The sequence below is a fragment of the Lathamus discolor genome, chromosome 6, assembly GCF_037157495.1.
Source record: "Lathamus discolor isolate bLatDis1 chromosome 6, bLatDis1.hap1, whole genome shotgun sequence".
Taxonomy (NCBI): domain Eukaryota; kingdom Metazoa; phylum Chordata; class Aves; order Psittaciformes; family Psittacidae; genus Lathamus; species Lathamus discolor.
In genome coordinates this window covers 40,705,085-40,718,726 of record NC_088889.1, presented here as the reverse complement: position 1 = coordinate 40,718,726, position 13,642 = coordinate 40,705,085, and the positions used below count along the sequence as shown (strand labels likewise).

Here is a 13,642-nt window from a genome sequence, read left to right as displayed (position 1 = left end):
GCCACAGAGAAAGCATGTTAGGTAAACACTAAAAAGGCTCTTACTCGATAGTATAAAAGCCTGTCTTCTCTAGAGACTCAAATGTAGCTGTTTCTTGACAGCTTTGTTTGCAAAATGAACTCTCTTCCTATTAAGTGATTCCTAGATCCGAGAAATTTCAGATTAAGAGGAGAGATACCACTGACTGCAAGAGGATTACCTTTTGACCATTCTTCATGGAGTCACCATTTTCACACTACATCAGCTCCCTTTCTTCCCGAGTATTAAAAATGACTTGTCAGTGTAAACGTATTTTTTGCCACCTTTAGAAGAAAAACAACCCATCCCATTTTGTCAACATATGAGCTAGGACCCAACACACGAAAAACATTATCCAGCACCAACCCACTAAAAACTTCTTCATACCCACCTCCAGAGCCATCAGTGCTGGCTTTTTGTACAGCTGGGTACCAAACTGAAGAGGCTGTAGGTGAAACCCGTTACAAAAGCACACATATTCCACCCATTTACTCCACAATCTCTCAGTTTCTGGGCTGCTCCCAGTCGAAAGAGAACAGCAAAGTGAATGGTGTAGGTGCTGCCTAGCACACAAACACACTCAACAGCTGAGGACATTTAAATTAATTTTATTCATATCAGGTTTTCAAAATCAGAAATATTTCAAAGAAATTCAATACTTATAGACAGGTGCTACATTGATGATCTTTGATCCACCATTAGTGCCATGTTCTCACTCTACAACCATAAACTCGCCACCACAAACTAAGGGGAACTTACAGAAGTTTATAAAAATAGGCAGACATGAAAATTTGGTTTATACTGGAATTGGCATAAGAGTAAAGCTTATTGTCAAACTGTGGCAACTGCTGTATTCCACCACTCGTTCTGAGGGAATGGTACAACAGAAAAAGACTCTCCCACTTAAGAGAAACACTTTGGGTTTTAACTGAACACACTCAGAATCCACTTAGTGATCTGACTAGGAGTGATTCTTACACTCGAGTCCATATTAATTTAAAGGTTTGCATTTCTAAAATCGCCACAAGCATAAAGCTCACCTACTCACCCGGTCTTGGACCGATTTCCCTTTCTGGAGAAATCAAACCCGTATGTCTATACCTCTTCCAGGATTTACCAAATCAAACAAACAGCTGCTGGTTTTAAAGTATATTTTAAGAAGAAAAATGCCATTTTCTCACAAGCTACCTTCATGAAAGTTTCATCTAATATTTCTTTATCAATACAATAACTGCAGCCAAGATACCCAAAAGTCACGTCTACATGGAGATACACAGAAGATACTCGAGAAGACTTTCCTCCACTTCTCTATCACAATGAGGCCCTCACCATTTTGCATAATGACAGAAAACAACAGCTGACAAACCATTCTGGAACAGATGCCAGCTGTCTCTCATTTGTTTTACAATTCAAACAGTAACAGTTCTGTAGCACTTTATTGGTTTGGTTTTTGTTGGTTTGTTGTTTTTTTTAAAGCAAGCCATCTGAATTGGACCTCGCATCAGTCAGTCAGTCATTTCAAGAACAAACTGAAGGCAGGCTGATCCGTTTGGATCCACAACTTGTTTTGGTAGGAATCTTACATAAATACAGTTTGTGCTTAAATTTTTTATCTACTTGGACTGAGTGAATATACACCTAAGCTAGTTTAAAAAAAAATAAACTTGAATATTCAACTCGGAAGCCAAAGACATCTTTCCAGACTGTTTGCAGCAGAGACAAACAATAAATTTAAACACAGTACTGCTTAAAAAAGTTTACTGTCTAAAATGAAATTTAAATGGTTTATTAAAAATCAACATTTTCCGGTTTGGCTTTTTTTAAAGAAAGCATACCTTGTGAAAAAATCAGTTAAAAGATCATTTCATGATACTGAACTCAAGTCAAACATAAAGCACAAAGTAGGTCTTTACATTAAACTGGGCTTTGCACACAACGTGAATAATCAGAAATAGACTATTTCTAGGAATAAAAACTTGATTTTTTTTTTTCTAGACAACATGCATACCATCAGTTACTTCTCCACCTTAAAAGGTACCTGAAAGGAGAGTTTTGTAGAAAACCAAGACTCATTAATACACTTAGTAAGTCAGTGGTCATCATGCCTTTTTAGTTAAATTCTAGTAAATTTTAGTCTACATAGAACAGCTAACACAATGAGGTGTGCAAGTCATAGGGACAGCCAAAAGCCTGAAGCAAAGTCTTAAAGTTCTACAGGACGAGAGAGACTAAACACAGTACCATCATATTATTTGAACTATTACAAAAAAAAAGGATATTTATTATTATCTGCTTCCTTGCTGAAAAAGGGCAATGGACTGAATGCGAACAGCCAGCATTCAAAAGCTCCACAGTTCTACTCTACCAGCTTTTTAAAATAAGGTAATGATAAAGAGCATTCCTTCCAGCAGCCTGTACAGTTCAGCTGCCAGTGGCTGCCTAACAGCGCTCCTTCATGCATACCAGGAGAATCATGTCCAGTTTTGCCATTTGTGGATAACGATGACAAGATACAAAAGCATGTGTTTGCCATAAATAGCTCTGGCTAACGGAGGATTGTTCACACAGAGCAGATCAAATTCTCTATAAGGAGAGCATTATTTGGCTCCCAGCCAAATCATGTCCCTAGTGCAAGCCTCGGTAGTGGCAAACACTTTCCAGTTCTATTTACATAGACGCTAACAAGTAGAACAGTTCATTTAGGCTGTTTCTTGTACCAAGTCCGTCTTAAATGCAACACTCAAAAAACTCCAAAGATTATTTACTGGCTTCATATTCTGCGTACAACTCACACTACAAATCATCTTACCCAAAAAAAAGACGGCGAGCTGCAAGATTTCATGCAAGGCTTTACTCTGACATGTAGAACTTTAAGAACGCTCAGGTATGGAACACACTGCGTGGTTAATTACTTCGTATGTGTCTGACACAAGTGTTTCACGGAACAAATGGTCTCTAGTAGTGGTAGCTTCTTTAAGGAGCAAGTCCTTTATCAAATGATCGGAACAGAGCCACAAAATATTGTAAAGCAGTACCTAAATCACGATTAGGAATGAAAAATTTGCATTATTCAAGAAGAGATTAATGACTGTTTACCTTTACAATACTTTCCACAGAAGTTATTTGAAAAATGCTTAAATTAAACATACTTAAAAACTGTATTTTCCAATGAAAACAAGGCAACGTTCTGTAATAAGCCACAAGTTTTATTGCAACGTGGCCAGTTTTTGATCTCAAAAAACAACGTTCCATTTAAGGCTCTTTTCAGTACAGAAATTGCCACCATGACTGATGTTTTACAAAACTTTAGTGTTTCAAGACTCATATGGTAAACAGATAACTTCTACTCCTGTTCAGTAGTGTACATTCAATGGAAAACAAAAAGGCATCGTAACAGCTACTTCATTTGTAAAGATATGCATGTAACAGGAATGAAACTGAGGTACTACAATAATTTGATGACACAGTTACAGCAACTTAATTGGCATTCCTTTGGGGAGGGGGGGCGGGTCAAACATATTACAAAAAAGTGCTTTAAATGCATAGTGTTGTGTGCTGCCATGTCACAAAAATAGGCTTGTCAAGGCAGGTGAGGTGTATGAATGCACAAGAGCCTCATGGAACTGCAATCAAGTGCAACTGTAAGTAATACTGTATAGAGTCTACCATCCGACCAGTGGACAATACTTTCAAGGCATTCCATTAGCTTACCTTTTGCTGTCTGCTAGACTATTTACATTAACTATCACATTCATTGTACATGTTGCAAGGAATGCCTGCGACGTCAGTTTTGGCTAAGAGTATGACGTGAAAGCATTCCTTGGATCCTACATAAAACTACCAGGATTAAACAGTCTAATGGCAATCACTGGTAGACTGCTTAACAATGACATCTCCTTCGGGGGCATTAGGGAAGGGCCTTATTTTTTGAGGAGGGAAGGGGATGGGGAGACTAATACTATTCCAATTGAACGAGCTGCAGAAATGGAAGCTCCTTAGATCCAGATGGCACTTGTTTGTCTTTTTATAAGGGTTTTCCTTCAAGTGAAACTACCACGTTGCCTCCCAATTTCTCTCCAAGTGTTGAACGGTCCTTAATATCATCCAAACCATTTACTTGCCACTCATGTTTAATACCTGGAAGACAGACGGGCAACAATGAACTTGTGAGAACCTCAACATCTAAACAGCATTATAATCAATGAACAAAACACTTTTAGATCCATACCTGTAAATTTCTTTTTAATGGCATCTTTAGAGCTTGCGTAGATCATCTTGCTTTTTAAAGGTGCGCTTTCAGGAGCCCTTTAAAGGAAAGAAGAAGACCACAACAAAGCAGTCATTTAGTCATCCAGCGTTAACTCCAGAATATTCAATTTTAACAGCAAGCTTTGCTTTTACACACCAGAATATAAATACCAGGTCTTCTTTCTTAGATTCCTTTGTCTCATATGTGGCATCATACAAAGCATATCGGCAATCATTCAAAGGTAGTAACTTCACAAAGGCTGTATAGGGGTCCTCCACCGTATCTCCAATGTCACCAACCAATATCTGCTTTGCCTCCTCTACAATTATTTGCTTTTTGTCATCACTTAAGCAGAAGAGAACGGCTTTCTTTCTTTTTTTAATCTCTTCTGGGGTTGAAGATTTCCTTACTTTCATGTCATTGAAAACCTTTATGACTTCATCATTCACTGTTACTCCAGAAGCCTGCAAAATGAGATCAAAGGAATACAGTAAACAGCAAAAATTAACACTCCCTAGAAAAGATGATAGCCCACAGTGCTAGATAAACAAGTCTGCCTGCCCCCATAAGAATAAAAATACTATACTCAACCTGAACACACTATGGATTTAGCAATCTTTGCAGGACTGGAGCAGAAGAGATAAAGGAGGTGTAAATTCTGTACTCTCTTGTTGCAGATCTCAGCATCTTCAGTTGTGCTTCTGGATAGCAGTTTTATGGAGCCAGGCACACAACTGTACTACTCAAGCAGTTTTCCATTACCTTATCATGCATATGGCTTATTTTGGGGAGGGGGAGAGTGAGCGGAGGGGAGTGGAAACTGAACACAGGAGAGAAAGGAGTCTGCAGTTTTGGGTTGGGACTGGGTGCCTTTTTGTTGGGTTGGTTTTGTTGGGGTTTTTTTTAGCGGAACAAACGCCACAGCAGCAGCAGCTCACATCCAGCACTGTCATTTTGCTGGGTGAGGTAAGGCTCTACAAGCAGCAGAAATGTTTTCTGCATTGTGTCAGCTTCAACACCGCGCTTTAAAAGCACCTGAATTTTACTTCGCAGTACTGCACAAGCATTATTTAACTGCTCCTCCTTCGCACAAAAACACCAGTTAAAATGTGCCCAGTTCCCCGTAAGGCTCGCAAGCCGTCCAAAACCCAAGCCTGAAGCAGAAAGGAAACAAAACACTGACACGGCAAGGGGGGAGATCACGACAGAAAGCAAGCGGTTTAGCGAGCCCAACTGCGAGCGAGCCGAGCCGAGCCGAGCCGAGCCCATCCGCAGCGCGCCTGCTCTCGGTCCAACAATTACACCCGAAGAGGCGGGCGCTGCCCGGGCAGGCTGCTCGGCAGGCAGGTGCACGGCTCGCTGGGAGCCGCGGCTTTGTGCCCGGGGAAGCCCGCTGCCCCCTTCCCCGGCTTTGTTCGCGGGGAACGGGCGCCCCACCGCCGGCCAGCCCTGCTCCCGGCCGCCCTCGCTGCGCCCGCAGCGCTCCCCCACGATCGCTCCCGGCCTGCCCGCTCTCCCGCCGGCCGGGACACAAACCCCTCGGGCCCGGGCCGCCGTCGCGGCTGCCGGGAGCCCCTCTCCCCACAGCAGCCCCTCGCACCGCCGCCAGGCTACTCGCACGCCCGAGCCACGCCGCAGGGAGCGCTGCGCCGCCCGCCCGGCCCCGGCCCCAACGCAAACCCCAACCGCCGGGCCCGAACGCGGGCCCCAGCCGGGCCGCGGTCCGCCCCGCCGCCCGCTCCTGCCCCACGGCCGCTCCCACCGCCCCTTCCCCCCGCACCTGGCTAAAATTAGACTAAAATGGCCGCCGAGAGGCCTCGGGGCCGCGTCGCGCTGAGCCGGGCCGGGCCTGCTCAATTCAGCCCCGCGCCCCAGCGGGCCGCACTGCCCCTCTCCCCGCGGGCCACCCCCGCCGCCCTCCCCGCTTGGCCGCGCCGCGTCCCCCTTACCATGGCGCTGGGGCGGCGGCGGCTGCCTGCTGTGCGGGGCTGCTGCGCGCAGGAGAGCGCTGCGCTGCGCTGCGCTGCGCTGGGGGCGAGGCGGGCGGGGACTCGGGCCGGGCGGGGGATGAGCCGCGGCGCCCGGGGAGGGCCGGTCACATGGGCCGCGCCGCCACCACGTGCCGCCGGGCCGCGCCGCGCCGTCCACCGCGGGGCAGGCCCGGCCCGGGCCGGCCGCTGTCCCGTCCCACCGCCCCGCGGCGCGGCCCGGCCCGGCCCGGCTGGGCGCCGGTGCTGTCCCAGCGTCTGCCGGGCGGGCCGCTCCCGCCGCTTCGGCCTCGCGGCCCCAGGCCCACCCCGGCTGTTCGCGGGTGGCACAGCCCCTCAGCCGGGCGTGGAGCAGAGCTGCTGGTAGGCGCTTCGGGTCGGGCACGGTGGTGACAGGGCCCCTTGTGGAGCTAGCTACGGCTGCCCGGAGCGGGGCTGTGCCCTGGCCAGGCCAGCCCAGCGCGGCTCCCTTCACCGAGGCGCTTTGTGCTGCCCCGGAGTCACGCTTTTGGCATCGCCCCCCGGTTCACCCCTCATGCCCGCGCACGCCTGACACGGCGGCATACATAGGGAGCATTTTGAACTCGCAGCGTGCCACGATTCATTGCCCCCCCTGGAACAGGAGATGAGCTGCTGCCATGGCTGCCCTTGCTGTATGTAGGGAAAGGCCTGGGTGTCCGGCACAAACACAGCACGTTCCGTGGTTTTGGAGAGCTGCTCAGGCAATGGGGCGGGACACAACTCATAAGGCGGAAGGAGGAACATTAAGAGGTAGGAAGGTGCCTTACACGTGAACAAGGAAGGGTAGCCTTCCCGAGAGTGTGTCACTTGTCCATACTGAGCTGGACGGGGCTTCAGCTGCAGGACACCAATCACAGAACATTTTATCTCTAGCCCATAAAAGTGGGCAAGAGGATTGTTAGCACTGTGTGGTGCTCTGCGCCCCGGGCTGGTGGTGTCTGAGAACCCAGAGATGCTGAAAGTGCAGGATCCCAGCGTGCATGTGAGCACCCAGCCTGCGCTGTGGCTGCTCGGCCATCGCTCCCCATACACCTGGATTGCTAGTAGAACCTGGGTGGAAACCAGCCAGCTGGTGCTTGTCAGCATGCAGGTGCATATATACATACATAGATACGCACATTCGTGCGGCATTGCGTGGGAGATGTGGGACTCTTTCCCCTTTATCATTACTATGCACCACTGCATTGACCAGATGAGCCACTATGTTCCTAATCACTGTTCTGAGTTACCTCCTGCTTTGTCTGTATGCAGAATTCAAGACTTAATTGCATTCATCAGTATTCAGAATCTGGTCCTTCAGCCTTGAAATCACTAAGCAGGAGCTGTATTACACCTCAGCTCTGCACAGCCGTAAGTTCAGGACTCACCACCGCCACTAAGTCTGATAGATTCTACCTTTTCCCATCTGATGGCCACTCGTATTCTTACTGCCTGTTCTGCGCCAGCAGTGTGGGACACAGGGAGGAGTACCTTTATTGTGTATTTGCATTTAAAGAGTCAGCCATTACCCAATTCAGTTTTCAAATACAATGTGTTGCTTTTTGATCAAACAAGTAACCGGTTAGGAGAGGTGAAAATTGTTACGCGAATTAATAGCACAAATCCTAAAATGGAAAACTCTCAAGAAACTGTTTCATGGCTGGTTTAAACCAACATAAATCCATAGGATATCTTAACAGCCCTGTTTCCAGGTATCTGCTGCTCCTGTGCAGCTCCATGGGGTGGACTTAAGCAGTTGCACATCCTCATCATCACAATGGCTCGGTGTATCCCAAAACAGCCTTCATGACACTGCAGTGTGGCATGGCATGCTGCGTGCGACACGTGCCGTTCTCAGCATCCCAAACGAAGGTCTGTGTCCTTGCAGCCACACACGATGTCGGGAGGCCACTGTGGCAAGCAGCAGCAGGGGGGTTCCTTCACCTCTGTAAGCAGATATGCACGTGTGCGGTACACCCTCCAGTGCCAGTGGCCACAGCCACTGCCAGGGCCTCAGCAGGTTTCTCCTCATGCGTATGCGATACCATGAAACCACTGTGTGTGAGGGCCCTATGCCCCCATGGAGGGACTCTGCACTGCACATCCCAGGCTCTTGAAAGCTGGAGAACGAGTTACCAGCTCCAGAGCTGCACGGCCGGGTGGATGCTCTGGGGATGACGACTCCATGACTCACCCTCTGGCTTTACTGCCATGCAAACCGAATAATGAGTCCCAAGTGCTTGTTGTTCTCTTCACCTCCCAGGGTGCACACCTGAGGCACCCAGGCACACCCGGCTGCGGCTGCACATCGCTGACCAGTCCCTGCTAGTCGTCAGAGTACAGAAGCAGCAAGGGTGAAGAAGGAGGATTTTGTGATTTTACAGACATCTCTAAGAAAGAAATGAGTTTTCCAGAACTGGAGAGCATTTCTCAGGGGTGAAAAATGTGTCACAGGTGAACAGGAAGGGCCCTCTCGTTTTCAAGAAAATGAGCAATGGACTTCTGGTGACTGCAGCAGTCAGAGAAGGAACTTGTGGTAGAGCCCAGTGGTGACCTTGGAAGCCACAGAAATGGCCAGTCTCCAGCTAAGAGCAATAATGACCAAGCAAATCTTACTGCCGGAGCACACTCAGACAAAGCTGGTTCCTCACCGTGGCATCTTGCTGCACTCAGGAAGCATCGAGTTTCACTACCCTTGTGCCACAAGGCCTGCATCCCACCAGGCACCACTGAAATAGCCCTATGATTCAGAGAGCCCAGCAGCAGCAGCACTAAAAGCTTTGTGAATGATACCCTATGTGGAGCGCATGCCTCTGAGGAAGCCCTCTAAGCCTCCGCTCACCCTTTGTGGATGGAAGCAATGACTCACCGTGAAGCAGAAGGCACTGTTTGTTTGGATTCAACTCCTGGATGCTCTTTAGTGTGAAGTGATTAGAATGGACCAAGTTGCCTTATGTATTGAAGCTCTCTGAAATCATAGTCCTTCTGTATGCTGTGCATCCTCTTTGCTTCTCTGTCAGTGTCACTAAACTCAGCATTACCATTTCAGCCTCATTTCCCATGGAAGCAAGGTGTCTGCTTGACCTCCTTGGGCACCTCCTCTCTCACTTGGGCTAGTCCTTGTCCCGGTGACGTTTTAACTTGTTAGCTTATTTGAGTTAAAGCTGGCAGAAGAATAGGGGTCACAAAAGTAATTAAGATCCTTAATTAAGTAATTAAGTTTCATAAAATAATTCATTTGAGATAGAAGAAAGTGGGGCTGCCATGTCTGCTGGTTCAACTCAGGGACTTGCTGGTTTCTGCTAGGAGACATCAGATCTATGGTGTAGCCGGATTATCTTCAGGAAGAGGACTGCAGAGGGAAAGCAGAGGAACTTGTGTAGGTGTACACTGAAATAACAGGAAATCTTCATACCATTCAGTTAGAAGATTTGATCTGTTGTGGGAGACGTCCATAGGAGACTGCATTTGATGAGATGTGTCACTCAGGGCACTTGACTTGCCCCTTTCCTCTCCTGCCTCCCCCTGGAAAATGTCTGGTTTCCCTCCAGCAATTCTCTGTTTTCAGTGGGAGTGCAAAGAACACCGGATAAAATCTTAACTTCTTGTAATGTAAGAGAGTGTTAGAGAAAACCCTGGTGAAAGGCAAACCCTGAGGTTTTACGTGTTTCCTTACACCGCGGATACATTTCCCTTAAACAATTATACAGCAAATACATTTGGCTGTAGGTGGTGGATCCTGGCATGATTTTGCCGCAAGTGTCTCCTGTGTGCGGTGACCCTGGGAGCCCACAGCAAGGGTCAGGATGCGTGTGCTGGTGTGGAGCGCGGGTCCCCACCAAGCCCTGCTGCCGGACTAGAGGATGGATTTCCCCCCAAGGGCAGCTCTGGCTCCACCGCCCTTGGCAGGGTCCCTTCCGCCGGTGTGCTCCCGATATGCGCCGGGCGCTCCGAGCTGCCCGGCAGCTTCTTAACGGCGGGGGCTGGCTGAGGATGAGCGAGGAGCGGGGCCGTGCCCGCTGGCCCCTGCCCACCGCGGGGCCGGGAGCCGAGAGCCGGGCTGTTGCGTCACCCCCGCCGGGCGCCGCGGCTGCCCGAGCCAGGGCATTCCTGCGGCTGAGTCACGGCGCGGCTGCCGGCCCGCTCCCCGCCCGCCCGCCCGCTCGCTCGGGGGTGCTGCAGGCTGCCCGCGGCTGCCCAGGCGTGCGGAGCTGCCGCGCTCCCCTGCGCCTTCCCGGCCGCTCCAGGGAGCCTCCCTGCCACCCCCTCGCTGCGCTGAGGAGACGCAGCCGTAAGAAGGGGGGTAGGATTTCCCCTAGCTGCGATGCCAGCTTGAGTGCTGTGATACTTCAGGTGGTTTAAGCAGCCCCTTCCCGTGCCAAGGGGAGCTGCTTTTCTGACTGTGCAGGGATGCGGCTGAAGAAAAGCCTTTTTTCGCTCCCTTGGAACGCTGTTCAGCTGCGCGCATTCCCTGGCCGAGTTCACCTTCCGGCCGTGCGCCAGGCCGGCAGGCAGGGGAGGCAGGAGGAAGCCGCTGCCGCCGCATGCTCTTGGGGCAGGGTGGAATTCCCCCCTCTCCCCCCGTGACTCTCCGCGCTGTGCTGGTAAGTCACACGTGCCGGTGAATCATAACGCCGGGCAGCCGCGGGGCTGTCATTGCTCAGTGGGCAATAAAAGAGGGATTTAATTAAAACGTTATGTCTTGTAATGACATCATGGATGGGGTGGCGTTTGAGCACAACAAAAAAGGAAATAAAGGCTCCTCCAATGAGAGAAACGTGGAAACTGACGGCAGAAACACGGCCAAACAGAGCAAAAACTTCTCCTGAAGTCTAAAATACAGGAAACTCTGCTCAGCCTTGTTAATACAAACAGGAGATAAAAGTTACATGTAACTAACTGGCATGTATTCGACACTCACAAAGGTTTGCGCGTTCATAGCACGAGTAAAGTAACTACCATTTACCCTGCTACCCTTCATGAATTCCCGAGTGCCCTGCAAAGTCCATTTCCCCCATGAGCAGTTTCCTCCCAAGTCTCTCTTCTTGCTGCCTGTTGTTAACAGCTGAGATAAATTTACAGCATAGCCTCGGGAAAGGAGGATTTATAAGACCAGCAGCCACTGACTATAGCGGTTGTTCCATTTATTCACGGTTTTTTTCCCCAGACGACTTTCCCTTCCAAGCTGAAGACAGTATTTCTTACTTTCTTCGTCGTTTTTCACCTGTAGCATTTTTATTTCACGGTCTCAAAGCTCTTCATTAACATCATTAATGAGGTGTCTCTGCCTGGTCAGTATTATTCCCCCTGATGGATGGGTTGCCTGGGGTCATCCAGGAAGGCTGCGGTGAGCCGTGGTGCCAGGCAGGGAGGCTTGGATCCCCGTCCCTGAGTGGCACCCCAGACCATCCCTCCTCCTAGGGAAGGAAATGTAGGCCAGGGAGAACAATTATTTTCTTGAAGCCTCTGTTTCAAGCAAACGGCAAAGTCAGCCTTTCCTTCTCATAAGCATCCTCCGACAAGAGTAGGTGTGATGAGTTTGATGTTGGCTATCTCCCTACTACTGATGTGTCAGTATATAGCCCTGCTATATAGCAGATGTGGATGCTATTTGTTTGGTAAGTCCTACCTAAAGAGAGGAAATGTAAAAAGCAGCACCGCTTTCTGGGAGCACGGTAGTTGCTGTGCTTTGCAGAATAATGTTTATTACAGTGAAACGGCAAGAAAGGAGCCAAAGTGACCTTTAGAAAACCAGGCATCTGTGGCTGACCTCTACGCTGGGTAAGTGGATTAAGGGGAGAGCTGCCAGAGCACTTTGGAAGAATGGGCTGTAATACTAAACAAGATAAAGATTATATCATTTGATTATTCTAATAAAATAAAAGACCAGAAATGTTCTTCAGGCAGCCAAAACGCAACAGCACAATGTGCTGGATGCATCAGTCACCCGGAAAAAGCTCTTCTGGATAATCCATTCCCTTTGGGTTCTTGTTTTGTATACATGACTTCTTCATGCAAAATGAGCTATTGGCAGAGTCCCCTAAAAGTGAGAATCTCTCCCAGGAATAGCGCGCCAGTGTGAAACCAGTATGAAGAAAACCCAAACTGTTCTCTGGCACTGCCAGCGTGTTTCTGGCTGAACTGCACCGTTTGTAGCTTGAAACGCGTTATTCTCCCCGTCTGTGTCTGCAGGGGAGGTAACGCGCCTTCCCACGCCTGGCAGCTCCTGCGAGTGCCTTCCCCAGCCCACGGCATCCGCTCACGGTTTCGGAGGAATCCTCGCACTCCTCATACACCGTCCTGGCGCTGTTCAAGGGCACACACACCAGTCGCACGGAGGAGATGCTGTTAATAGTTCTGCTGGTTTCTGTCAGGAGTTCCTAGTGCAGCTATAAAGCTGGGGTGCCAAGGTTAGCAGGGATGTTCATCAATGCAAGGGCCCTAGGAGCTGCTCCTTCAATAGCAATTGCATCCCTTGCTGGCCTTTTCATGTTTATGGCAAAAACGCCCTGCCTTTGCCCCCAGAAGAAAGTTGTCTGTTACTACAGTGGGTGTGCAGCACCGTTGTGCACCTTGCTTGAGCCGTGTGTCTCTTCCTGCTGCAGGTTCCTGGAAACTTGTGCAGCCATGCAGCAGGGATTCCTCTCCAGGGAGGAGCAGGACACCTGGAAGAGCTAATGTCCTGAACAGCTTCAGCCTGGTTTGCAGGGGAGCAACTGCCAACAGTTAGGATGCGGTTGGACATCTCGGCAGATGACATGGTTTAAGCTGGTGTCCCTCCAGGAAAAGGTGGCAATGGTCTCAGAAAGCCCTTTCCCTCTGGATAGATGCATGCGGACCTTCAGGATGCTGGGGCGGGCTGGCACTGAAGGAATATAATGATTCAACTTTGTTACATTCTTCTTTACAGAAGAGCACCCCCCCCAGATGACCCCATCCAGGGTTCCTGGTGGGACAAGGAATCCTTGTTTTCCTGTGGCTAGACAAGTGCAGAGCAGCACTGTACACAGATTGTGCACAGATTTTGGGCACTTATCCCAAGTCTTGCAGCCTTGGCCCGATTTTGCTACTAACCTTTCATTGCTCCGTGCTTCCCCTCCCACTGGAGTTGTGTTGTCTTGCGTTGGAATAAGGTCCTTGTCAAATGGGCTGTTTCTAATCATGATCAGCACTTCTGTGCCATTGTAGGTGTGATTTAAGGAGACATCTTTGCCATACATAATCACCAGGAAGGGAACAAATCCTCTCCAGGAGATGGAGGAAGCCATCACAAAAGTGCCAGGACAGGGGAGATTAATTCATATGGGCTGCTTCGACTGGAAGTTGCAAAGGCCAGACAAAAAGGAGCATAGACACTTTTGGTTCTGAAGTTGTAATACTAACTAAA

The 13,642-nt window shown here is 49.1% G+C and overlaps 1 protein-coding gene across 2 annotated transcripts; it reads right to left on the bottom strand.

Moving 5' to 3' along the window:
* Positions 1 to 610: 610 nt before the first annotated feature.
* CFL2 (cofilin 2) lies at positions 611 to 6,324 on the bottom strand. 2 transcript variants are annotated; one of them, XM_065686308.1, is made up of 4 exons: positions 6,217 to 6,324; positions 4,424 to 4,731; positions 4,247 to 4,323; positions 611 to 4,155 (listed from the first exon to the last, which is right to left on the bottom strand). In XM_065686308.1, exons 1-4 carry the CDS (start codon positions 6,217 to 6,219, stop codon positions 4,043 to 4,045), a joined length of 501 nt encoding a protein of 166 aa, XP_065542380.1. In that variant the 5' UTR covers positions 6,220 to 6,324; the 3' UTR covers positions 611 to 4,042. The 2 variants fall into 2 exon arrangements, with proteins under 2 accessions (XP_065542380.1, XP_065542381.1); XM_065686309.1 differs by lacking the exon at positions 6,217 to 6,324 and adding an exon at positions 4,859 to 5,356.
* Positions 6,325 to 13,642: the final 7,318 nt, after the last annotated feature.